At 44.7% G+C, this 26240-nt stretch overlaps 1 protein-coding gene across 1 annotated transcript in view; it reads left to right on the top strand.

The window, feature by feature from the left end:
- Positions 1 to 26240, top strand: part of FAS (Fas cell surface death receptor) — a 258748-nt gene that overhangs the window by 105649 nt on the left and 126859 nt on the right. Inside the window, exon 4 of the mRNA XM_086921941.1 lies at positions 13537 to 13648. Coding sequence (XP_086778067.1) covers positions 13537 to 13648 — 112 coding nt within the window. The remainder of the gene's footprint in view (positions 1 to 13536; positions 13649 to 26240) is intronic.

Genomic DNA, 26240 nt, shown 5'->3' with positions numbered 1-26240 from the left:
CCCTAACATATTTCTAGTACAAGGTATTTCCTATCCAAAACTAATATATCAATGCATATTACAGTAGTTAATTTTCTGCGCACTATTTGGGCCCGCGGCAAGGTCCATAACTGGTGTCAGATCCTTATCACTAAACCACGCCCTCCTGAAGGAGTGCGCATGCGCAGGAGGGCCGTTTACCGTGGGGGCACATCCCCTCCCCGGTTACCCCAGAATGCCCTATTTACCCACGCCCTCCTGTCGGAGTGCGCGTGCGCAGGAGGGCCCGTTTACCGTGGGGGCACATCCCCTCCCCGGTTACCCCCGAACGCCCGATTTAACCACGCCCTCCTGTCCGAGTGTGCGCGTGCTCAGGGAGGCCCGTTTACCGTGGGGGCACATCCCCTCTCCGGTTACCCCCGTACGCCGTATTAAACCACGCCCTTCTGTCGAAGTGTGCGTGCGCAGAGGGCCCGCTTACCGTGAGGGTACTTTTGTCACCTGGTTACCCCGTACGCTCCATTAACTCCATTAAAGGGGGCCCTTGCATCTCTGCGCCGTTTACTGGTGTCATTGTGCACGTGCGGGGTGGCCAAAGAGCCTAGAGAAAGCGTGACTGTCTCCCCCGCACCCATGTACCCAACAGGCTGTACCTGCCCCTGGAGTTCTACGAGAGACCACTTGTCTCTCCCTTTGGGCGACCCCATTCGAGAATGGCGCCGCCCCCCTAAGTACCTTAAATTAACTGCTAACCAATCATGACTTTACCGCCACAGGCCAACGTAGTTGACCGACTATCTGGCCCCCCTGCTCTCCTACACTGAAAGATCATATCCTAACCTTCACTTCTCACACCTAGCCACCATATGTTTAGTCCAACTTTCGGGCCCTACCAACTCCTTGCAAGATCCTATCTTGTCCCTATACTTCCTTACATAGGCAAGAAAGAATTCTCTGCAATGGTTTCAACCCCAGACGTGTACCAACGGACGCCATCTTTCAAGAAGCAGGACTCCCCCCAGATGCCTCCCCGGGCTACAGTCTACGGTTAGCAAACCTCACTACTGTTGTTACTAGGTATTTGCTTTCATGGGCACAATGTGGCCTCACAGACTCGCTTCCCTACTTCCGGAGATCTGAAATGCCCGCGCCAAGGTGTACCCCGAGTATGGACATGTCGACTCCCGTTTCTACCCAGGCGTCCAGGTGTACCTGCTCATTCAAGCTCCCGACGCTGCCACCCACTGTCAGTGCGTCTGAAAAAGCTACCCGTGATCGTATGTCTAGCCCCTTACTATGGGAATCCCGAAATGCGCTGTGCCTACTAAAATGGCAACTGGGAGCTTGGGCCACCGTAAAGGCAGAGCCTAGCCTCCCAACAAGGGCTGCTGAAGTGTTGCATAGGCCTACAGGGGTGTGGAATTTTATAAAATATCTTCTTGTCCAAAGGACAAAATGTTTAAGAAATCTTCTTGTCCTGTAAAAAAATCAACTTGTCCCATTTGGTACCAAACAATGAAGTTTCAATGTATGACCGCATTCTCATGTAAGAGCTTGAATAGCAGCCTTTCTGATTATGCCAGGGCTCATTTTACTATATTATTAGAGACAACGATCCCTAACATGGGAAATATAAGAACATATCCACAAAACTGCAATCCGCGTTTGGTGTTCTATTGTCCCAATGGAACTTTTTTCATGTATTTACTTCCATACTAATATAATAAAGAGAGAGAACCCAAACCTATGAGGCGGGTAATCTCAGGAACCACAGTGCCAATCAAAACACCCAATACAGCATTGGAAATGTCAGGGTAGGCAGATGGACATAGGGTATATACCAGCAAAACATATACTTTAGAAGGGCAAAGTACGTTGTTTGACAAAGTAGTCCCTTGGAAGTAGCCCCCTCATTTTTTTTTAAAGTAGTTTTACGTTGATTTGCCTTTATTTCGTTTTTAAAATATTGACATGCACCAAAGCTGATGTATTAAATGATTCCTTAGTGCAATGGTAGTTAATGTTTTCAAACTCTACATTGTAGCTTTCTGCACATTACAACCATTTTTAAGTTGCAAATATTTTGCTCTCTTCATCCCTTTTTCAAGGAGCACATTGTTTGGGGTACATTGTCCGTTTTCAAAATAAAATCTCCAATATTGCTTCCATTCTTCTTTATACACTTGCACATTATAAAGGAGTCTTCTGGAAGCTATACACATAGCCACAACTTGTAAATGTTGCAGACAATGCACACTTGCTTTTATTGGATCCCCTGTCAGTAATGCAAGCTGAGATTCCTGCTGACTGTGTTTGAATATATCTGACTTGAATTCTCTGCTCGACCTAACTTTAATGCAATTGACCCATGAACATGTTACACAACTTTGTTTTAAACATTAGCATCCCGACAAGCCGAATAAACTGTGGGCGACCATACATCTAGCAAGCAAATGCAAATTTGTCACTATATTATTTCCCTGAGAAACTACCAATTTGTTTCAGAGTCGATGGGGGGATTTGAGGAAGCCAGCAAGAAAAATGCATCCGTTAGAAAACCCCGAAGACAGGCTATTGAAAAAAATTAAGGTACTATGGTTACAGCAGGCACGGACTTGTCATTGAAGATGTTAAGAAGAAAGGTCATGCCTTCCACAGCAATTTACTTAGTTGCCTCTCCAAGTCATACCATGCAGACTTCATGCAAAGTAAAGCTCAAACTCCACACAGCTAATGTTCTGCATAGCTCCTGCACAACCCACGGGCATGACACACCTCATCTCTAGAACAACTTGTATCCTCTGTAGTGCAGCTCATACACTTTACACCTTCTATTTAACAATTCCCTCATGCACTATCCCTTACCCTTACATGAATGATGCACAGCACTGTTCATACCTATTTTACAGCTCATGTCCTGCACAGGTCACTGTAAAGATAATATGCAGTGTAGCTCAGGTACCATGTGGATCACATGTAAGACATAGTTGAGCCTTGCATTACCATTGTTCCTAGCATCTTCAGTATAGTGCACAAATCAAGGTATGAACAGCCCATGCTTGCACAGCTTATTCCATTTTGACAGGTAGTATCCTCTACGTGCTGAGGGATGCGAAGATGGGGTTCTTATTAAAAAAAGGAGATTATGGTGTGTGATTTAGTCATACTCTGATACTAAGTAAAAGGAACAGCCCTTTGATGGTTTTATTCAAGGGAGTAGCCAGAAAGTTAAAATACCCCCCACTTTGACCAATGCTCTGACAGCACCAAGTAAGTGATGTAAGTGAGCTCATACCTCCTTAAAACTCCTTTGTCACTTCCATCCAAGCATCTGTCTGCTCATGTCCACCATTTCACCTTTACATTCAGTCATTCATTCTATCATTCATTCATTCTTTCTTCCCATTCAATCCATCAGCCATTCCATACATCTACCCATCTGTTCACCCATCCACTATCTATGCACGCACCCAGCCACTATCTATGCACGCATCCATCCACCCATGCATCCATCATTTGACTTACCCTTCAAACAATAACGCCTTTCAACCATCAATTATTCCTTTTGCCATTCATTTATTCATCCATCCTCTCAGATTTTAATTTACTTTGCCATACATCCATCCTCTCAGATTTTCATTTACTTTGCTATACACCCATCCTTTCAGATTTTATATTACTAGAAATCCTTTTATCCATTCCAACTTTTATTTACTCTGCCATCATTTTATCCACTGATCGATCCATCCATCCATCCACCCAACCATCCATTCATCCTTTTATCCACTCGTCCATCCATCCTTTCATCCACCCATACATTCACCCACTCATCTATCCTTTGCCCCTCTTCCATCCATCTCTCCCTTTTCTAGCAACCCATCTTCTATTTTCTTTTAGTTAATCATCTCTTATCTGCCAAGTTGTAGATGAGAGGCCCATAAAAAACTCACCTCTGTTGTAGCTGCTATAGGGAGGGGTTCACTATGCCCCAGGTTTTATTGGTGGGGGGCCCTTAATCAGTAGATTTAGCTTTAGAACCGCACGAGCTTTCAATTCACTAAAACATTAAAAAGTGTTGTCAAAATCCTATAAAATAATGCACCCTTGGTCACAAACACACGCACAAATAGGGTTAGAGTGGTATTTTATCACAGTTCAGTCCACTAGGTAAGAGAGGCAGCAACAGCGTGTTAAAAATATAAATATAAATGCTTAAGTTGCATTTGTAAAGATGAATTTTCCATAAACTTAATGTTAGAATATTGTGCAAGGCCCTACATCAAAAAGTGGATTTTGACAACACTTTTTTGATGTGGGGCTGGGCACAATATTTTGTTGCCCGTCATAGTTTACAGAAAATTCAACTTTACAAATGCAAATTTTCATTTATATGTTACTACGCTTTTGCGGCCTCTTACCTTGTGGGCTGAGAATGATCTGATAATAGCTCCGATCACAGTAATAGCCACAGTGTTGGGGAGCAGCCGTGATCTCGGCAGCTGGTGGTGAAAGGCCGTGTGCTTTACACCAAAGGCACAAGGGCAATGACCTCTGAATGATGGGGCCACGAGGCAGGTTTTGGGGAGTGCAGAGACTTGGAAACACAGGATTATTGTGAGATGAAGTACTTGTGCATTCTGCTTACAAGCAACGGTGACTGGCCTAAATGCTTTCAGCGTGCAGTTGTGAGTTTCATACTGCACTCTGAATGAAACCGTGTAAGCAGAGAGGTTTTTTTTTCCTTTTCCAAAGGCATATGGCAGGCCTGCCCCGCAACGTTCAAAGAGATGTCCGTGCGTGCCTTGCGCTGTAAGCAGAAAGGAGGGAAGCACTTCTGGGTATTGTCAGTGAATCAAAGGATTATTAAATCGTAGAAAGTTACGCCAATAAACGCAGCACGCATTTGGAAGCAGGTTAGAAGGATTTTGCAAGTTCTTTTCTGGGAAAGGTTTCTGCTGCAGGAAGTGGAGCCTACTTGTCCGACGGACAATAAAAACATAATTACTTGTTGTCCCTGTCAGCAAACAATATGTCCTGGGCGTCGGGCGATATGAATTCCCCACCCCTGGGCCTATTACTCCTGAGTTTGGCCTGGCTGGCAAGGCACCCCCCTGTGCATTGCCACATCACTTAATGTTGTCCCTACCAATTGTTACCCTACGAATATACTGTGACGATCACGGTGGCCCTGCGAGCACAGGCGCCGTTACTGTAGAATTTTTTTTTCCTGATAAGGAACATACTGGCATCTTATGTGAAGCAACATCCCGCTACATTACTGTGGCCAGCTAAATCTAGGGTTAGCACACCAATAGATAATCAACCCAGTTTTGGCACCTCATGAGTCCTTGATCGATCGCCCATTACACTTGACGTCGTTGCTTACCATCCCTGTATCCGACGTATGCGTCCCTTTGGCTGTCCACCTGTTGCAGTTGTTGCGGTGTGGAGCACTTCCCAGATATCCGCCATGGACCAGGCCACACAAAAAAGGAAAAGACAAACACAAACGATTAGTGTTTCTGGCTTCCTGACGAAAGCTGCCGCACACATGCCCGTATTACATTGCCGTCACATGTCACCTTGCTAGGATTAGCACCAGACGCAGTCCCATAAAGCTTGCAACTTCAAGTGTTTAACCTAGCATCAGTCTGTGTCACATGCAAAGTATTTGAATTAATGTTACAGATAGGGTGCCCGGTGGTGTGACCCTTATTGAAATAATAGACCTGTGGTCCAGAGTATATACAATAGCGCCTTCATGACTCCTCAAGGACGATACACAGTGTGAAGTGCAGTGACAGTGCATTCATTGTTACAGTGCAGCATCTTTAAGCATAGGATTAGCACAGTGCTATCCGTGCCGGGCTGAAAAATGGCCCAAGAGCTTTTTACCGCTCCCAGCACCCCATTACCACTTTGGCTTCCGGTAAATACCATCCAAGCCAACATGACATGATCGGAAGCAACCCCTGACATGTGTTTCACCCTCCTCAGAGAGGTATTGCTCTGTCCCTACCTAAGTGTACACCCAGTTTAAGTGTAGACGACCCCGTTAATACAGTACTGCATAAATATGCCGCCAAACCAAGCAGAGGACTCTGGGTAGTTCTCAAGTTTAAGTGGAAAGCAGCTCCCATATAGAGCACTCTCCGCATCAGTAGCACACTGTGTTTTGAACTCCCCCCTAATAGAAGATGAGAGAAGAGTCTCTTACACCTACTGCTTTCCCGAATTGCATGCATTACTAGGCTCACCTTGGTGTGATTTGCCTTCAAAATGAAATATTCGAGCCCCTTCTTTGGTTTTCTGCTGCGCAACCATTAATTACTACTGTAAATTGTCTGTGGGGAAATCTGCATGTGTTTACATTCCGCCTCGGACATGAGGCGGCTCACTAGCTGTCTGAAATCTGTCATCCTGTAATACTATATGAATCTCTGGTACAACAGATTAGTGACTTACCATATTTGATTGGAAACACTGCCGCACGGTAAACGCCGTGAAGCACATTAACAAATTTTAGGGGCAAGAGTTTTAATAGGCAAAGTGACTTCCACAGCACGCCTACTCTGAGGCTCGAACCTAGGACCTCCGGCCCTAAGGCGCCCGCCCTACTAGGTGCGCCACACCCCGTCTCCACAACAGCCCAGTCGCGAAGACCTCAAAAGGTGCTTCTTCGTCTCTGTGCTACGCCTGCTTCTGCGGTCACTTGGGGCATGTGAAATAATTTCTTACGTCTGGCAGAACTATGTTTCTTAAGTATTGCCTGCAATTGCAGTTAATAACATAAATATTGCCTAGGGCTACACGTATCGCCCTCATTTTCAGAATCATAAAAAAAACAGTGCTGTGGCGATGCCGGGGATTGAACCCAGGACCCTATACATGCACATCATGAGCTCTACCATTTCCCGACAATGAAGTCTTGTGCACGAGTTGCCATTCTGAGTACCATTGTTGATCGCTCCTATATCAGAGCAGTCTCCCCCTCATTGTGCCTCTTTTGTAACTGCACGGGCCCACTCTAGAAATATGCTAATGAGGCCGTACATATTTATTTGTCCAGTTTAACATTGTAGGAATTAGACCGAAAGGTACCGCAGCGCTGTACATGACCACCAGTTGCATTATACAGGGGCATATTCATTTGTACGATCATGAAGCTTGTTCGACCCCCTGCCAAATTCGAACCTTGTACCCCAGCCTCATCTATGCATCTTGCAGGTGAGGTCGGCCGCCCGCAACATACGCCCGCTGCAATCTATGTTACACAGGCTAACAGGACTTTCCTTCTGTTTTTTAACAAAGGGGGCTGATATGTGCAGCCTATCCCAACCCTGCGGTGGGGGCAGCAATACTTAACTCAGAGCAGCATCAGGTGTAGCCGGAGGAACCGCTTCCCATAGGGTCACACAGGTACCCACACTGTAAAACTGGCGGCCGGTGGACGAAACTCCGCTCCGATGTTCTCCTCTGCCCCACACAGGAAAACGCGCTCAACGACATCCAGTCTGCCAGACAATTCCAAATAGCGCTCTGTCGTGCCCCGTGAGAGCCCTCCTGCCACGCCGATCTCCGTGTGAGGTCCCCTCTGCTACCTGAAAGAACAAGCATTTACAATGCAATGGTTTCGCCTTTGGAAAAGTTAGAGCTATTGGCATTGTAAATGACAACATTTGTATTTATGTGTTGGTTTTGAAAACAGATAAATAAATGGCATTGCCATTTACATTGCCAATAGCTTAATCTCTCGAAAATGTGAGACCTATTGTACCCTACGGACGAGCTCCGCAGACAGCAATTACTACCACACACACACACCCAGAGCCACACACACACACCCAGAGCGAGCCACTCGCACCCAGAGCCAGCCACACACACCCAGAGCCAGCCACACACACCCAGAGCCAGCCACACACACCCAGACCCAGCCACACACACCCACAGCCCCACACACCCAGAGCCCCACACACACACACACCTAGAGCCCAACACACACACACACAGAGCCCCACACACACACACCCAGTGCAGTCACATACACACACCCACTGGAGCAGTCACACACATACACACTGAAGCAGTCACACACACACACTCTGGAGCAGTCACATACACACACACACACACTGGAGCAGTCACATACACACACACACACACACTCTGGAGCAGTCACATACACACACACTCTGGAGCGGTCACATACACACACACACCCTGGAGCAGTCACATACACACACACCCTGGAGCAGTCACACACACACACACACACTCTGGAGCAGTCACATGGACACACACACTGGAGCAGTTACACACGCACACACTCTGGAGCAGTCACATACACACACATTGGAGCAGTCACACACGCACTCACTCTGGAGCAGTTACATACACACACACACATACACACACTGGAGCAGTCACACACGCACACACTCTGGAGCAGTCACATACACACACACTCTGGAGCAGTCACATACACACACACTGGAGCAGTCACACATGCACACACTCTGGTGCAGTCACATACATACACATACACACACTGGAGCAGTCACACACGCACACACTCTGGAGCAGTCACATACACACACATACACACACTGGAGCAGTCACACACACACACACACACACAAGCAGTCACACACACACACACACACTCTGGAGCAGTCACACACACACACACACACTGGAGCAGTCACATACACACACACACACACACACACTGGAGCAGTCATACACACACACACTGGAGCAGTCACATACACACACACACTGGAGCAGTCACACACACACTCTGGAGCAGTCACACACACACACACTGGAGCAGTCACATACACTCACACATTGGGGCAGTCACACACACACTCTGGAGCAGTCACACACACACACACACACTTGAGCAGTCACACACAAACACACACACACTCTGGAGCAGTCACATACACACACACACACACACTGGAGCAGTCACACACACACACTCTGGAGCAGTCACATACACACACACTGGAGCAGTCATACACACACACACTGGAGCAGTCACATACACACACACACTTGAGCAGTCACACACAAACACACACACACACTCTGGAGCAGTCACATACACACATACACACTGGAGCAGTCACACACACACACTCTGGAGCAGTCACACTACTGGAAGTTGACAGACTGTGTGGTGCAATGCTTGTGTCTGCCTCCATTTACAGACACGCTTGGGCAGACTAGTAGACAGTCTCCCAACCACCCATGATGGAACACAGGTCTACCACACTGCCACTGAGGGTGAACCCTCAAGGCATCACCACCACCTTACTCGAGGTATAGCACTGGGCAAACCTCCTCCACCCAAAAATATAGGCAGCTGCTGCAGGTGGGACTGCCATTGGAACATACCACATGGAGTATCCTGTGTCTTTAAAAGACAAACATGCTATGTATGCCGAACAGTGCTGCTGCTCCCTGTGTCAGTCAGCGACTCCACCTAAGCCCAGAAACGTGAGTAACACTTAAACCCTACAGATTTAAGTGGTAGTATACCACTTGTTAGGGATTATTCATGCTTACCCAATTTACATTCTCTTCCTATGGCTTTTTAAGGGCTTCCGCAATTGACTAATCCGATTTCAAATGTCTTCTAAGAGGAGTCTTGCGCGTGCAGCTCTGAGAGGTAAACAGCTGGTCCATCCTACGTGGATAAGCTGATCCAACAGTGACAGATACATCTTTTAGCCAATCCGATCTGTCACAGTCACGTACCACCCCGCCTCATTGCCATTGGCCCTCGTTGGGTGCGTGTTGCTTAGGGCTGTGACTGATTCAGGCTTATATCCTCTGTCTTTATAGTAGTCTTCCGTGCATTGATACTCTCTCGTCAACATGAAAATTGATAAAGCACTGACGTACTAACTGTGCCTAGGGAGGTGTTGCTCGATACACTTAAGATGTCTCAGTTACTATGGTGTGACCTTACTGCATTGAGCTGAGCCAAAGCTATCAGTGACACTCTTACCCGATTGTCATCTAGATTAGGTTTTCACTTCCAAAGTTTGGCAGATTCAACGGTCTATTGTATACCATCCATTTCTGCTCGATTTCCAGCTTCTTCAAATTAACCATGACAGTAAGGTGGCACTGGACAGATCCAAGGCGACTCCTCACAGCCTCTTCACCGAGCAGTATTGAACTCCCCTTAAATGAGTCCTCGTCAGCCAAAGAAACACTGTGCTGGAGAGCTCATTCTTAAATAGATTAGAAGAAAAGAAGCACAGTAATATCTGTGTGTACACGGATTATGTTATAGCTGCTCAGTGTTCACCCCTTCCTAATCCTACTGGTCTGTTTAGTTACGAAGCTCCACGAAACATTAGTGTCCATTTCCTGAAAGCATCAACTGTGCCAGTAGCGCTTCCACTACAGAAATTGTTCTAATAAGGAAAACCTTTTTTTCGCCATGGAAAAGAATTATATCAACTTTTATTACATCAGAACAGTCCTTAGAAGTGCAGGTTTCGAAAGCGATATTCCGGTTATTAACTGACAACACTTCCTTACAGGTTGCACGTTGTATTATATTGTTCAGTTAAGTTTCTTAAAACCCGCTCACATATGTTATTTCCCAAGGTGTCACTAGGGTAGAACACCACAGTTATTGTCTCTGATCTGTGTCCCAAGATGGTACTGTCTGGGATCGTGTTGTCAAGCCGAGTTCATGTGATAGCATTTCCAGTGAATTAATCATTATTCTAATCCGTGGTATTACAGACTTGCAAATCCTTCCTCTTTGATCATCCACCGGGCACGCCAGCCCCAAGCCCGCAGTGACCCATTCGTCATCGCCGCAAATCTAAACCATTCAGATATGTACCGAACTGCCACGCCTCCACCGCGGTACGACCTGCCTCCTCAGACCCACACTCAGTCTTGCAGTAGCGTTACCTACTGGAACTTTACTTGCCCGGTCGCCTTCGACGCAAACTCACTTCAGCAACTCAGCAGCTATATCCAGCTTCCAGCATGGCAGCTCGGCAGTGTTTCTTTACCATTGAGGATTACAGGAACTCTACAGCCAATAAGCATTGCCGAGGTCTGCACTGCGCATTAGGATTGGTTGAGTTTTTACCAACAGTCCAATCCTGGGGTAGTTTACGTATCAGCACTCCCGTCCAACCTCAGATGACTTCCAGGATAAATTCTGTCCTGAGATTGGCTTTCATACGACCCGAAAGTACTGGAATTGGGGGCAAATGCCGTCCATTAAAAGATCAATAACGGGGATCAGACATTAGGCTGAGTTTATTGGCGGTTTGTGTAAGTATTGACCAAGTGGTCAACTTAAGCGTATTGAATATTTGTATTCATATAATTTGAAGTCCTTGATTTTTCCCGCAATGGATGAAATAAGGCCTTTATCATGAGGTAAAGACGAGTGGCTCTCCTCACAGAGTACAGCGGGAGGGGGGCGGGTGAACGGTCTCACGGACAGCGCGAGGGGGGACGGGCAGGCAAACGGAAAGCGGGAGGGGGCGGGTGAACGGTGTCACGGACAGCGGGAGGGGGGCGGGTTAACGGGCACACGGACAGCAGGAGGGGGCGGGCGGGCACACGGACAGAGGGAGGGGGGTGGGCGTACACACGTACAGCGGGAGGGGGGTCAGGAAACAGCCAGCGGGACAGAGAGCAAGACGAACAATGAACACAAACATCGGGGGGGAAAAAAAAAAGTACACGCCCACAGTGGCCACGTCTTCATGACGTTGCGGAGAGGAAAAGAATCGGCGGAACGCCCACCAATCGCCTCGGGAAATGACGGACAGTTCTCTCTTCCAATGGCTAGCCTCCATTAATGGAGCTAGCCAATGGAAGAGAGAGGCGGCACGAAGGCCACACTGTTGTAACATTAGATTTTGCCTGTGCCAAAAAGCTGCACAGTGCGCAGCTTTCGACGAGGCGAAACCTAAAAACCAGACAATTAATTACAGCCTCCTAGAGGCTGGAAGGGGCAGACCGTGGTGCGCAGGAGTGAAAGAGGCCGACTCCCGCGCTGCACGGCCTTTTAACCCCTCGGATGCCAAGCTGAATCTAACCGGCCTGGCTTTTGTTCCCTTTGAGGCCCGGAAGTGACTCAATCACTTCTGGGTCATCAATGGAACCCGGGGGCGAGTGGGGGCAGGTGCGCCCCGCCATAAGTGCGGCGGGCCGATGTCGGCCCCGCCTTTCCATTTTCACTGGCATTTCTTTAGCCTCGTGAGGCCCCGCATCTGGAAACGTTCCTGTCTGGCCGTTTGAGTGTTAGGCTTTGCCTTACCGGCCTGCACCATAATCTGAGCAGGTCAGTGTCCGCTATCATTTGCCTCTAATAACACTCCACTTTCAAAAACACTTGAGGAGACATTTGGCCCTATCCACACTCCTCCCTCCTCAGCTGCCAGTCTCCTCTTTCATCATAAATTCTGCTTTGAACGAGAAATACATGCTCCGCGACAAATAAGTGAGCAGGTTGGAATGATACCTAGCTTTTCTGGTGTTGAAAAATTGTCGCCTTCATAGCATCGAGATGAGGTTTTGTAGGAGGGGAAATCAATGTTCTATTTTTTCTATTTAAATCAATTTTTGTTTCTGGGCGCACCGATTCTTTGAAGTAAGCAGTTTCCGAGCACTCTGCAACCAACTACACAATATAATGAAGGTTGACTTCACCGAAATGTATTCCAGTCCTCTAAAAATAAAATGCACCTTTGTGCACAAAAATTCTATTTCTTGCCATAAAACTTTTTGCGAGCCCCAGTGTGCATCCTATATGTTCAGGAGTGATATGTAGCTGGCGTCAAAGGGCACTGCAGCCTCCAACTTCCTCAAGGAGAATGCATATCCTTGTGCAACGTTACTCGTGCTCATGTAAAGCGCTCCAATACCTTCGGGTTGAGTTTGCGCCAAATAAAACTTAAAAAAAATTAATAAATAGATAGTGACACAAAAGGACCTCGTCTTTCTATCTAGTACATATAGTGGCAACAAACAAATAGAGACAGTAACTCATTTCTTTTTCAGGCTCAAGGAGCACAGGCTTGTGTCTGTCTTTTCCAACATATAGCAATTAATTCAATTATTTTGTGCAAGTTAAATCTAGTGCAAGGATTTTCGGAGCCCCAGATTTATAAATTACAGTCTGCAATTTGGACATTCCCACCCTTTGAATATATAGTCAATATTGGGACAGTTTGTTGTAATCTGGCGCCCTCTTGCGATCATGCTGGCGCCGTGAGACCGTTGTCTATAGTGGGCTCAATATAGTGCAGCCTTTTTCCAAGCCCATTACGTTTGCTTTCAGAATGCACTCAAACATATTTCAAAGTTCACTTACTGCTTTTGTCATCGGTTTCAGTGGCTTGTATCTGCAGGAACTCTAGCAGAACTGCAAGAAATATATAAAGGGGTGTGTCTAGGCGTGATAATGTAAAGTCCTATGTGTACTGTTTGTGTTTTCTTTTAAACACAATCATTTGGAAGTAGTTCATCAGTTTAATATTTTGTTTACTGTACTTTTAGGCTTAGAGACCCACCAAAATTGTACTGCAGAAGAAAACACCAAGTGCCAGTGCATTGAAGGCTATTTTTGTAATGCTATTTCTCGCTGCACACACTGCGAGCCATGTGACAAGTGAGTATAATTTAAAATGGGATTGTATTTTTTAACTTAAATTATCATATAATTTTTCTGTCGCTTGAGGGTGCTGTACCCCGTTATGTTCTGTGCCTTTTTAAGTTAGGGACTGATTATGAGTTGGACAGTAATAGACCGTCCACCGATTTCTGGAAGAATCGCTGCAGTGTATTTGCATCCAGACTAAATGACTCCTTCCGAAATGGAGGGTTTTCCATCACCCCTGAACTTTGATTCCTATCTTTAATCTGGTTGCCTGAGTTTGTAGCTGTAGTGAGGTTTTCGGAAGGTTTGCGCACATTATGTTCCATATTCCAGACAAAGGCCTTGGCAAAGTAAGCGTGAGTTACATTTAGTGATTACTTTCTGGGAGTATTACAGTGCTCTGGATCATGGATGGCATGAATTTGGCAGCCCAGACCACTGTTTATTTGGAACGGCCCAGAATTTTCTGATTTTGTGTCAGAACGTAGCTCTCTACTAGTGCCGTGTCTATGCATGCATAGTACAGGGACTTTTGTTTTGACAGTGAAAGAGAAAAGGTTCACAGCTCTTCATCGTGCTGAATATTGATCATTACATTGTTGTGCAACCGTGAACTCCAGCTTTACCATGCTATTCCCATATATGTAACAAATGTCTTTTCTTACAACTGTATCCTACCTACCCTATAATGTGAAGTGTTCTGATACCCTCTAGGGTCATGTTTGCGCTATACAAACTTTACAAATAAAATATGCTTGAACCCAAGTGCCTCTTCTTATAAGGGAACAATAGTTCTGAATTTCACTTTGTTTTCATCACTTAAATAGAAGCCACACGTCCCCACTGTGATGTCATGTGTGCTGTACTCAAGATACTCAATGAGGAAGCCGTGGGTGAACAATATTAGTGGCCTAACATGATAAGTCTGTCCTGATTTAGAAACCATGTGAGCTTTTAGAGTGGCATAATCCTACCTACCGAGCAAGGCCCAGGTGAACTCCAGGCTTTATTAGAACACCTTTTGAGAACATTGGCTAAATATTTTGAACTTCGGACATTAATGTTTGGACTTCGAAGACTTAAATGTAATCTTTCGAATTATAACACAGTATCAGATGGTAGAAATATTCAATACATGTAAGACACCGTAATCCAGTTGTTACGAAATTCTTTCCATATCTTCTGTAGGTGATTGATATATGAATTTTTAGATTAACTTGTTTGAAAGCATCAACCTTTTGCAAAAATAATACGAATAAAATTCTACACATTTCTGAAAAGTACCCACCAAAACCAGTAGATTGGAATTTGGACAAGTTTGGTGTTCCCTGCATCTCATCTGCAAATTTGAATTAATTGAATTTTGACACAAAAGGTGGCCTGGGTATAATCATTGGTTCTCATTGCGAACTCTTCAAATTTTCTGAGCAAGACTTATGTGATTTTGGCTTTGTGCATTGCTGCTTTAGCTCGGTTCATCCGGGGCTGCATTACATAAAGCTGCTCTTTCACTGTTTGCTCCACAGCACACCTTAAAACAGGTGCACCTGGGAAATCGTGCTGCCCTAGGCTCAGCGAATACAGTGAAATACAGAGTGGCTGCTTTAAAGCGCTCCTTGTTTCACAGTGTCGGTGGCTGCACATTCAAAAGAGGAGGGAGATCCCTTTGCATGTGGGTGTGGTGAGTGATGGCACCCACCTGCAGTGTTCAGTCCATAGGACCCACTTTCTCCTCTCCAGAGGGCTACCTCTAGAAGGCACAATGAAAGTTTGCCACTTTTTTGTGGCGCACTTTTAGTGCGCCTCCTAAAGGCACGGTTGCCTCTGCCCCCACATTGGTAATATGGCATTCCCTCATTTGCACGAGGGGCATACCCCCACGCAAATGAGAGAATGCCCTCCAAAGATAGCACTTGCACTACATTTGCACCAGCACTTGCAGTATTACAGAAGTGGATGCACAAGTGTCTGCGTCCCCTTCTGTAATACCATTGTGCCCCGGGGGTGAACAAAGCCAGAGCCCACACCTGTGCGACCTAGGGGCACAATGTGTAATATGGCCCCAGATGCATTCTAATTTTGCCTTTGTTTATATTATTAAGCATAGTTTTATTGATCCATTCCCGTTAAGCTTAAAGTCACCCACAGCACATTACAACTGGCTCAAATCAATTATCTACCTTAGTAAAGGTTTGTAAATCTAGTATAGTTTCCAGACTAACAATAAATATCTTTACTGCTCGAGTCATGTGTACTGTAGATACATATGCTCTGCATACTCCTGCTATCTAGTGTTGGGTCTGGATGTTTACAAGTTATTTTTGTCTTCGAAGAAGTCTTTCCAATCATGTGGTAAGGTGACTCCTCCTTTCGGTGATAGAGCGCATGGTCCTCAACTCTATGGTTAGATTGTTTATTTCCACCATCGGATTCGGACGTATATTGCTGTGCTCCGGTTCAGAATCGTTCCTCTGGTCCAGCGTGAAGCACAATCCACTCTACCCTCGATGGTATAGTTTCAAAAGCATTTCCCACTTCTCTGTGTTTCTATTCAGTCAACAAAATCTCCATTTATGATCGGAAAGTTTTTTGGGCGGTCCGGCTCTTCGTCAGTGGACCGGACTCCATTCAAATTCTGCCCCCGGTACCATGCCCACTACCGGCATACCGACTTGCACAAGGTGTGTAACTTGTGCTTGTCTCCAGATCTCAGAGAACAAGACTGCAACGCATGCAATTCGTTTCTATCAAAGAAAACTCTCAATGATCGTTGGGAGATGCAGCGCCAGGATATAGATGACACGCCGGATATCTTCGATGAAGACTCCAAGCAACATGACCCTGAGCCCACAGTGGCTGAGGAAGAACAGGCCTTTGACTTGTCTGACTCTGAATCAGAGTTGGAGATAGACGTTGATGTTGACAATGTGTGGCAGGGACAGGGTGAGGTGAGTACAGAAGACCCTTTTCCCCTTCAACCCATCCCTAAAAAACTTAAGGCTTCGGCACCGCCTCCGCCTTCTGGCCAAGGTGGGCACCGAGACGAGGTTTCTGACGCTCCGCCTCCTGGCTTGGCACCAAAACATACTGTTAAACCTTCCGGTTCGGGACTGAGTTGGCCCAAATCCATTTTGGAACCGAAACCTTCCGGTTCCAAGCACAAAGTCGGTTCGGAGCCGAAACCTTTGACACCGAAAAGCAGCAAACAACCTTCGGAGCCAAAATCTTCTGTGCCGAAAGGTCATTCCATCTCGGCTCCGAAACCTTCAGTGCCGAAAACCAAAGCACTCTCTTCAGCCCCTCTGGAACCAAAAATAAACATTGTTCCGTCCAAACCAGATCCCAAGCAAAATAAACTCTATATTAATCCTGACACAGGACATAATCACGCTAAAACGCCATCCAAGTACAAGCTTCCTGATGATGACTGTCATTATAGAATCCCTTTGAAAAAGAAAAATGTTGGTACTAACCCTTTCTGTTCACTACCATCACCTCCTCCTCCTCCCTCCTCCCCAACTCTACATCCTTTACACATCACACCTCATCACTCTCCATTATCTCACCATGGCCGGGATGATACTGATGAGGGAGCCACACTTACCAGTGGATCCATGGACGAATTATACGATTGACCCCCAGATGGATAATGATCCTGATCTTTACCCTGCCAAGCCATCTCCACCTGATGACAATTTCTCTCATTGCCTGGGCTGCACAATACCATGGGGTGGAGCACCACAAAGAATCCTTAGAGGAGGATTTTTTATTTGAGACTTAAGGATCCACACACAGGTCGAGGGAGACACTCCCTATGCTAAAAAGGTATGATGAGCACGCAGACAAAACTTTTAAACACCCTATACATGCACGAATCCTCACTACTGGAGTAGACAAGAAATATAAACCTTCCCCAGTAGATCCAGTATTTATTAAAGGCCAGTAACACTTGATACTTTGGTAGTATCTATTGTTCGCAAGCAAGCTAATTCTCAATCTTCGGGGGATGCTCCTCCCCCAGATAAATAATCAAAACTCTTTGATGCTTCTGGCAAAGGTAAAGCTGCGCAAGCGGCAAATCACTTGCGCATAGTTAATGCGCAGCGCCTTCTAGCCAGATACGGTAGGGCGCAGTGGGAGGAAAGGAGCAATTACTATAATATCTCCCAGAGGAGCATAAAGCCAAAGCTCAAGACTTAGGGCCATATGTATCAAGATACCCATATGCGATTCTCAAATAGCGATTTTTAAGAAATCGCTATTTGAGAATCGCAAATGGGTATATATATGTACAAAATCGAAATTTGTTTGCGATTCCTTCGAATGCCTTAATTGCGATTAGAAAATTGTGAATCGCAATTAAGGAATACTTTCCCATTTATTTCTATGGTCCAGGAGGCCCAAAAGAATGAATGGGAAGTTATTCTCAATTTGCGATTCGCAATTTGCTAATCTCAGATTGAACCAAGGGTGCAGGGGTGTTAAAGAACACCCTGTTGCACCGCTGAAATATGCATGGGTGCACATGTGGTGCACATACATGCCCTAAGGGCATGTATGTGCTTTACATGACACTTTGAAAAATGCAAAAATTTGCATTTTTCAAGGAATTCGCAACTTACCACCAACTAGACGTTGGTGGTAATTTGCGATTCCTTAAGGGCATTTTGCTAATTTGTTTTGCTACATACATTGCATTTAAGGAATCTCAAAATTGGCGATACCTTAAATGCAATTGCAAAATAAGGAATCACAAATTTTGCGATTCCTTATTTTGCACCAGTTTTGCTTCATACATTCCCTTTAGCAAATTCGCATTCACAAAGGGCGATATTCTGCGAATTTCGGCCTTTGCGATTGCGAATTTGCATGATACATATGGCCCTCAGTCCAGGAAAGGAAATTAATTTCCAACTCTTCCATAAGTGTTGCTCTAGATGCTGCTGACACTGCAGCTAGGGAGTGAAATACTAGCATCTTATTCGGAAGGCATGCCTGGTTACGGATTTCCGGGTTTAAACCTGAAGTCCAACAATTCATTTTAAATACACCTTTTGATAAGTAACATCTTTTCAGCCCCGAAGTTGATCAAGTGCTCGAAAAAGGACACTGAAGTTTATGTTTCAGTACGTTATAGCGCGCACAGCTACTCAATGAGTGACCCGGTGCAAACCAAGTGGGGAGAGGTGGAAATGACTACTAGATAAAAAGAAACGTCTTCAGTCTTTTCCTGAAAAGCTTGGGGTCCTGGCTGCTGCGGAGATCCATGGAAAGCTGATTCCAGGCTGAGGCAGCCCTAAAACCAAGGAAACTCCCTCCAAATTTCTTAAGGCGAAATCGCAGGACATGGACAAGAAGCTGCCAAATCTATAGTAGCACTTCATTCTCCTTCAAACAGAGGTTCCTTTCGGCGCTCCTTTTACCGGGGAGGGTCTAAGTCAACAGCCTCAGATCAAAGCACTTCCTCCTACAAGGGTATAAATGAATCCTCTTCTCCAAGAAGATGTTTCAGAGAAGGTTATAGGGGAAACAGTTCCAAAGTTAGGGGTAAAAACACCACAGCCCATAACTCCCCTTTCCCCTAATAAGCAGTGATTTCCTCACGGTTCCCTCCGATTATTCCACACCTGTCGGAGGAAGACTTCATCACTTTCTCGCCATTTGGGAATCTATAACAACTGAAAAATGAGTGCTTGGAATTATCCAACATGGTTATTGCCTGGAGCTTACCAGCAATCCTCCAAATATTCCACCTCACTTTCACAAATTGTCAACAGACCACCTGATATTGCTGGAACTAGTGGTACAATCCCTGTTACTGAAAGGAGCTACAGAACCAGTTACACTTCAGTACCGAGGGTCAGGGGCCAATTCTCTCTACTTTCTCATTCCCAAAAAGGACGGCTCTAGAAGACCTATTCTAGATCCCAGAGAGTTGAACCAATACATACTCTCAGAACACTTTCACATGGTTACCCTTCAACAGGTACTTCCTCTTTTACTGCAAGGCGATTTGATGTCTACTCTAGCCTTAAAAGACACATACTTTCACATTCCAATTCATCCAGCTCATCGCAAATGCCTCAGATTTGTGATAGCAGGCAAGCATTACCAGTTCAAAGTACTTCCCTTTGGAGTCACCTCTGCTCCCAGAGTATTCACCAAATGTCTGGAAGTAGTAGCCGCTCATCTCAGAAGGCAGTGTATTCATGTCTTTCCCTACTTAGACAAATGGTTTATCAAAACCAGCTCTTACCAAAGCTGTCTGCAACACACTTACTTCATCAATTGGGCTTCACCATCAATGCACACAAGTCTCACCTGTGTCCTGCATGGATGCAGTCACATCTAGTAGCTACTATCAACACTAACCTCTCCCAATGCAGCCAGAATTCACAAGATTCAGGCTTTGGTACTACAGTTTCAACCCAATCAAACATTACCAGCCAAAGTTTTCATGCAACTGCTGGGAATGATGGCATCTTGCATCGCAATAGTACCTCATGCAAGGCTTCGTATGCGTCCCCTACAAGAATGTCTAGCGAGTCAGTGGAATTAATCACAGAGTCAATTAACTGATATAGTCTTTGTAAGCAGCCACACTCATCGCTCTCTGCAGTGACTGAACCCACAAAACGTATCAAAAGGGCAGCTTTTCATAGACCCTATTCCACAGACTGTGCTAATCGTAGAAGCACTTCTCACTGGTTGGGGTGCCCAACTCCAACAATACACAATCCAGGGTCTGTGGAGCGACAATCACAAAAGTCTCCACATCAACCACCTAGAACTTCTGGCAGTGTCCTACCACTCAAAGCTTTTCAAATTCACCTTATAGGCAAAGTTGTCCTAGTCCGCACAGACAACATGAAAGTAATGTATTATGTACAAAAACAAGGAGGAACATACAACCTGTTCAACTGTCATGCCTGTAACAAAACGTTTGGAACTGGGCAATTCACGACAAGATTTATCTCCTGGCGGAACATCTTCCCGGAGTAAACAACCAAATTGGCGACCTCCTCAGCAGACAAAGGCAGCAAGTTCAAGAGTGGGAGCTTCATCCCCAAGTTCTTCTTCCCTACTTCCAACAATGGGGATTTCCACAAATAGATCTGTTCGCCACAGTAAACAATGCAAAATGCCCAAACTTTGCATCCAGTTTCCCACACCCTCTATCTAAAGGCAAAGCCCTATGGATGAGTTGGTCAGGGATAATTGCCTATGCTTTGCCGTCTCGCCCACTACATCCATTCCTAGTTCGGAATCTCAGGCAAACATCACTCACACTGATCCTAGTAGCACCCACATGGGCTCGTCAATCTTTGTCCACCACCCTGTTGGAACAGTCAGTGGTTCCACATCAAAAACTACATCTCACCTCCAGTCTCCTTAATCAGAGCATTCAGACATCAAAATCCCAAGGCGCTCAACCTAGCTATTTGGCTCCTGAAGTCATAGAGTTTGGTTATTTAAATCTACCACCACAATGTATGACTATTTTAAAAGAAGCAAGAAAGCCTACTACCAGAGCTTGCTATGCAGCAAAGTGGAAAAGATTTGTTATCTATTGTAATAACAACAAGATCAAACCTCTAGACACTCCTTTACAAAATATTATGTGTTACCTGTTGCATTTACAGCAAACAAGGTGGGCTTACACATCTGTTCATTTACACCTTGCAGCAGTAGCTGCATATTTGCAAAACAGACAACATGCATCTCTTTTCAAGAGTCCAGTAATCAAAGCTTTCATGGAAGGTTTGAAATGAGTTATACCACCAAGAGTTCCACCCGCACCAGTGTGGAATCTTAATATTGTCTTTACAAGAGTTATCGGTCCACCCTTTGAACCCTTAAATAAATGTCCTCTACAGTTTCTGTCATGGAAAGTTGCTTTCCTCATTGCTATCACTTCATTTAGAAGAGTTGGTAAGATACAGGCTTTAACCCTGGAAGAACCTTTCTTTCAGCTCCACAGAGAAAGAGCTGTTCTTCGCACCCGTCCAAACTTCCTTCCCAAAGTGGTTTCCGCTTTCCATATTAACCAATCAGTTGTTACCTGTGTTTTTTCCTCAACCTGATTCAGTGGCAGAAAGAGCTTTACACACGCTAGACGTTAGAAGAGCTTTATTATATTACATGAAAGGACCAAAGATTTTCGCAAAACCAAACAGCTTTTTGTAGCATTTACACCACCTCTCAAAGGCAATCCCATCCCCAAATCAGGCATTTCAAGATGGCTGGTGAAATGCATTCAAATATGCTATGCAAAAGCCAAAATAACTTTGTCCATACCCCCAGAGCACATTCTACATGCAAGATAGGGGCTACTATTTCCTTTTTAGGCAACATTCCTCTAGCTAACATTTGTAAAGCAGCTACATGGTCTACACCACACACATTTACTCAAGACTACAGTGTAGGTGCGTTAGCAAGACAACAAGCTAATGTAGGCCAGGCAGTGCTTAAGACACTATTTCAAACAACTGCAACACCTACAAGTTAGGTCTGGAGCATAATCTGTTATAGTCTATTCAAAGCATGTGTATCTACAGCATACATACCTTGAACGTATAATGTTACTTAACCAAATAAGCATATGTTCTTGGCATGTAGAGCTGTAGATTCACATGCGCCCACCTGCCTCCCCGGACACCTGTAGTTATTGCAGTTCTTCCTACTTACGTACATACGCATAGCATCTCTATTATACACTTACGCACTCCATTCTCACCCTCTTGTGGGAAAACAATCTAACAATGGAGTTGATGAGAATGCACACTATTCCCGAAAGGAGGAGCCACCTTACCTCGTGACTGGAAAGACTTCTTTGAAGACAGCTATAACTTGAAAACATTCGGATCCAACACTAGATGGAAGGAGTATGCAAAGCATGTGGCTCTACAGCTCTACATGCCAAGAACATATGCATACTGGGTAAGTAACATTATCCTTTTCACAGCACGTTAACTTAAATTGAAGGGATGTTGGTTTAAGGATTAACATTGCTCTTTTAGAAAGCTCATTCCTTACAAAAAATAAGATGTACTAAATAATTCTATAGACATGTTATGAGGAGATCATTATAACTGCAGTCTAAAATAAGAACGGAAGAACTAAAGTATTAAATAAAACACAAGTACCTAAAACAAACCTTAGCTGACTATCTCTGTCCTTTACTGTGCCATTAATGTGCAGAAGAGGACTGATATGGTTCTCTCTGCCTCTCCTCATGCATTGTAATGCCCCCTGTGCACTTGCATACAGCCACAAGGACGGCCATCCGTGAATAGTTTTTGTTATGCTTTTTGAAATAAAACAATTTAAGATGGTCAACCCTGTGTGTGACACACGGCACAATTCACCGACATCCACCTATAGTCATAGACCAGCAAAACTGACTCCCTTGTGTACAGACCTACAGGCAACCATACTCCTAGACAGGGTTGGACTGGGAACCCAAAGCAACCCGGGCAATTTTGGCGGACCGGCCAGGGGAGGGTGGTGGGGGTCAAGTGAGTGTGAAGTAATTCTGCTTAACAAACTCGACTCCTAGCACTGATGCTTTTGTTACTGGGGGGCGATATTGCTGCATTGCTGCAAAACTGGCCCCTGCCGCTTCAAAACCGGCTCTCACACTTCCAGCCCCCCGGGCAAATGTCTGATGCCTGCTATAGCCAGTCCGACCCTGCTCATGGACCACATGACATGCATTAACCCACATAATTGAGATGTGCTATGCTATGTTTGTTGCATGTATAATGCGGTACCATGATCTAAGGCCTTCTCAGAGTTCTACCTGTTACAGGACAGTGGAAAGAAGGAATAATGAACAACCTTGTAACTGAATGATGTTCCACAAAATATAGTTGTAATCTGTAGCCAACTTGGTAGTCGTCTTGCAGGCTAGGAAGGAGCAGGCATAACCGGCACAGGTAAAATCGGTGGGGTGAGGCAGGGCGGTGGGGGGAGAGGGGGGGGGGATTGGGGAAGATTGGGGAAGTGGACATAGGACGGTATAGGGAAAGTAAACTATAAAAATAATAAGACCACTTACCTTGCGCTCTCATGCGGCAAGCTCAAGGTAAGGGGTTTTGTTTATTTTTTATTTTACTTTCCCTATCCCATCGTCTGTCCACTTTGATTTCATAATAAATGCTTTGCAGTAATTCAAGAGATGAAAACATGCTACACATTCCTTTGAGGTTTTTTGCTGTAGTTTATATACGTTTTGTGTTCATTATATTTCATCCTCATATCTGTGCTTTCACATGAGTTAAATATAGTTTCAGATTACCATTTCAAGTTGTCCTGCTGTCTGCAATGGTTTGTTGCTGTTACTAAAACTGAAAACTTGTGACCAATTGCCACCCATGCTTTGATAAGGGCCAGGTAGCTATCACAGAATATGTCTTAATAAAAATACACTTGGTAGTAACAAACATAATCTGATGAAAAAACACATGATGAATTGTGATGAGATGTGAGTAAGTTCTGTTCCAGAGCCATGGCGCTTGCATACCTTTCACTATAACCTCTCACAAAGCAATGACAGACTAACCCTCCAGTACTTCCTTGTTGTATAGTGTATGCAATATTTTGTCTTAGATGGCTCGTACATGAAACTTTAAAAAATCAGAGAAACAATTGGCAAATAACATTATTTAACCACTAAATCTCAGTAAGCACAAAAATGTAAAGCACCCATTTAACCTTGTTGCAACAAGCCACCTAATCAAACAACTGCCATTTTAACTATACATCTAAGTAAAGGGCATAGCCTGTAAGTTATCCAGTGAACTTCACAACTAACTGTAGCATGGAAAAGTGAATGTGAATAACGGACCCCGTACAGAACAGGCCAGGAGATGTATACCAGATTCAGGAATCCTGACCGCACAACCTTAACGTTTTCAATTGGTGCTGAATAAACGGTGGCCAAGACCTTCTTTAAAAGTTGAAACCACCAAGAAAAGAAAGCAAGTGTGTCACAGCAGATATTCTTTAAAGGCTCAAGGAGGGTCTTCTGGTCAACCACCAAATACCCACTTTCAGTGGTGAACTTCATCTCAGAGTGCGCTCTGAAACTTTGTAGTTTCCTGATGTAATGGATTGCCTCTCCCATGTTTCCCTGTCTGCTCAGCCTGTGTGAGTGTTCTGAATGGAATGTTGGTGTGTGGGCTATGAGTGGAATGCTTGGGTGACTGAATGAGAGATGACAGTTGATGGATGGGGCTGAGCAGCTAGCAGGCTGCTCCTGATGGGGTTTACCTATGACTTAAACCTGGACTTGTTTACCTGCTTGACTGATACCTGAATAAACCTATGTTGACATCATCACTCCAGTGTGGTCTCCTGATTACTACCAACTTGAGGCAAGTTGAGCTGTAGATTTCCTTCTAGCTGGAAACTTCTCTCTACAACCTACAGGCCAAAATTTGGATCTACATGATTGTGTCCCCTGCTTCATAACAGACTAGATAACGATCAGTTGAGAGCTTGTCTATGTTTATATATAGGAATAGTCTGTGAACTTGTTTTCATGCATGTGTTGCAGTTTTAACATTGCATTGTTGCTAGCGTTACCAAAGTCAGTAGGTATGACCCTCAAGTGCTGTCAAAAACTATAAAAAAAACACCTGCTTCAGTGCACAACAATTACAAAAATATAGCTTTGCGTTCATGTTGGAGGTGGAATGATACCAGAACTCAACTGAAAATTGCATGCCTCACACACTAAGCATTACATTTTAATGAACCAAGGTACCTGACAGAAAAGATTTGAATCTCAGGTGGCAGCTGTTACCTAAGAAGTGCAAACTCTCTCAGTCTTGAACCCCCTAGATTCAGAAAACAAAAAAACCTACACACGCTTCTCTGGTTCGGCACCAAGGATCTGGAACTCTTTACTACCCAAGGTGCGTTCAAACCCATCGACCCACTTTATCAAAAAGAGATGAAAAGGATCCTAATGAATCGATTCCTTTCATAGCCTCTTGGGAAGCCTCTCCCCTGGGCGCAGCGGACGTCACAATGTCAGCAATATCTAGATTGGTCACAGGAAAATCCCACTCAAACATTGCTCCACTGGATACCTAGAACTGCATATTTTCAGAGCAGCAGCAGAATATCCAACATGAAGAATCTAGATCGGTGCCTAATAATGGAATAATGGACATTCATTTTGATATCTGTTTCAACAGCCCATTGTGTCTTTTACTTTTGATGTAATTGTCTATGTTTATTTTTGTTCAGTTAATCTCTAATACCCATGGGTCATGTTCGCGCTTTATAAAACACTAAATAATTAAAAAATTAAAATTTAAAAAATACATTGGAATGGTAAATAGAAAGAGGGTGAGATCAAAATACTCATGTGGGCTCATCCAAGCTGTGGTTAATGATGTCTCAATCTAGTCACTCAAGATGCTGGAGCGACAGAGGGCAATGATGGAAGTAGCCTGAATAAACAACCTCTATAATATGAATAGAGTACAATATGTTCACCATGAACGAGGCAAGTGCCATTTCATGTTAAACCTAAAATATAAAGGCTATCCAGTGCCGTTTGCCAGCCACAAACTGGAAATCGCAATGTGCA

This window comes from Lissotriton vulgaris, chromosome 5 (assembly GCF_964263255.1).
Source record: "Lissotriton vulgaris chromosome 5, aLisVul1.2, whole genome shotgun sequence".
NCBI classification, from domain to species: domain Eukaryota; kingdom Metazoa; phylum Chordata; class Amphibia; order Caudata; family Salamandridae; genus Lissotriton; species Lissotriton vulgaris.
The sequence above is the reverse complement of the archived record's forward strand: the minus strand, read 5'-3'. Positions and strand labels throughout refer to the sequence as shown.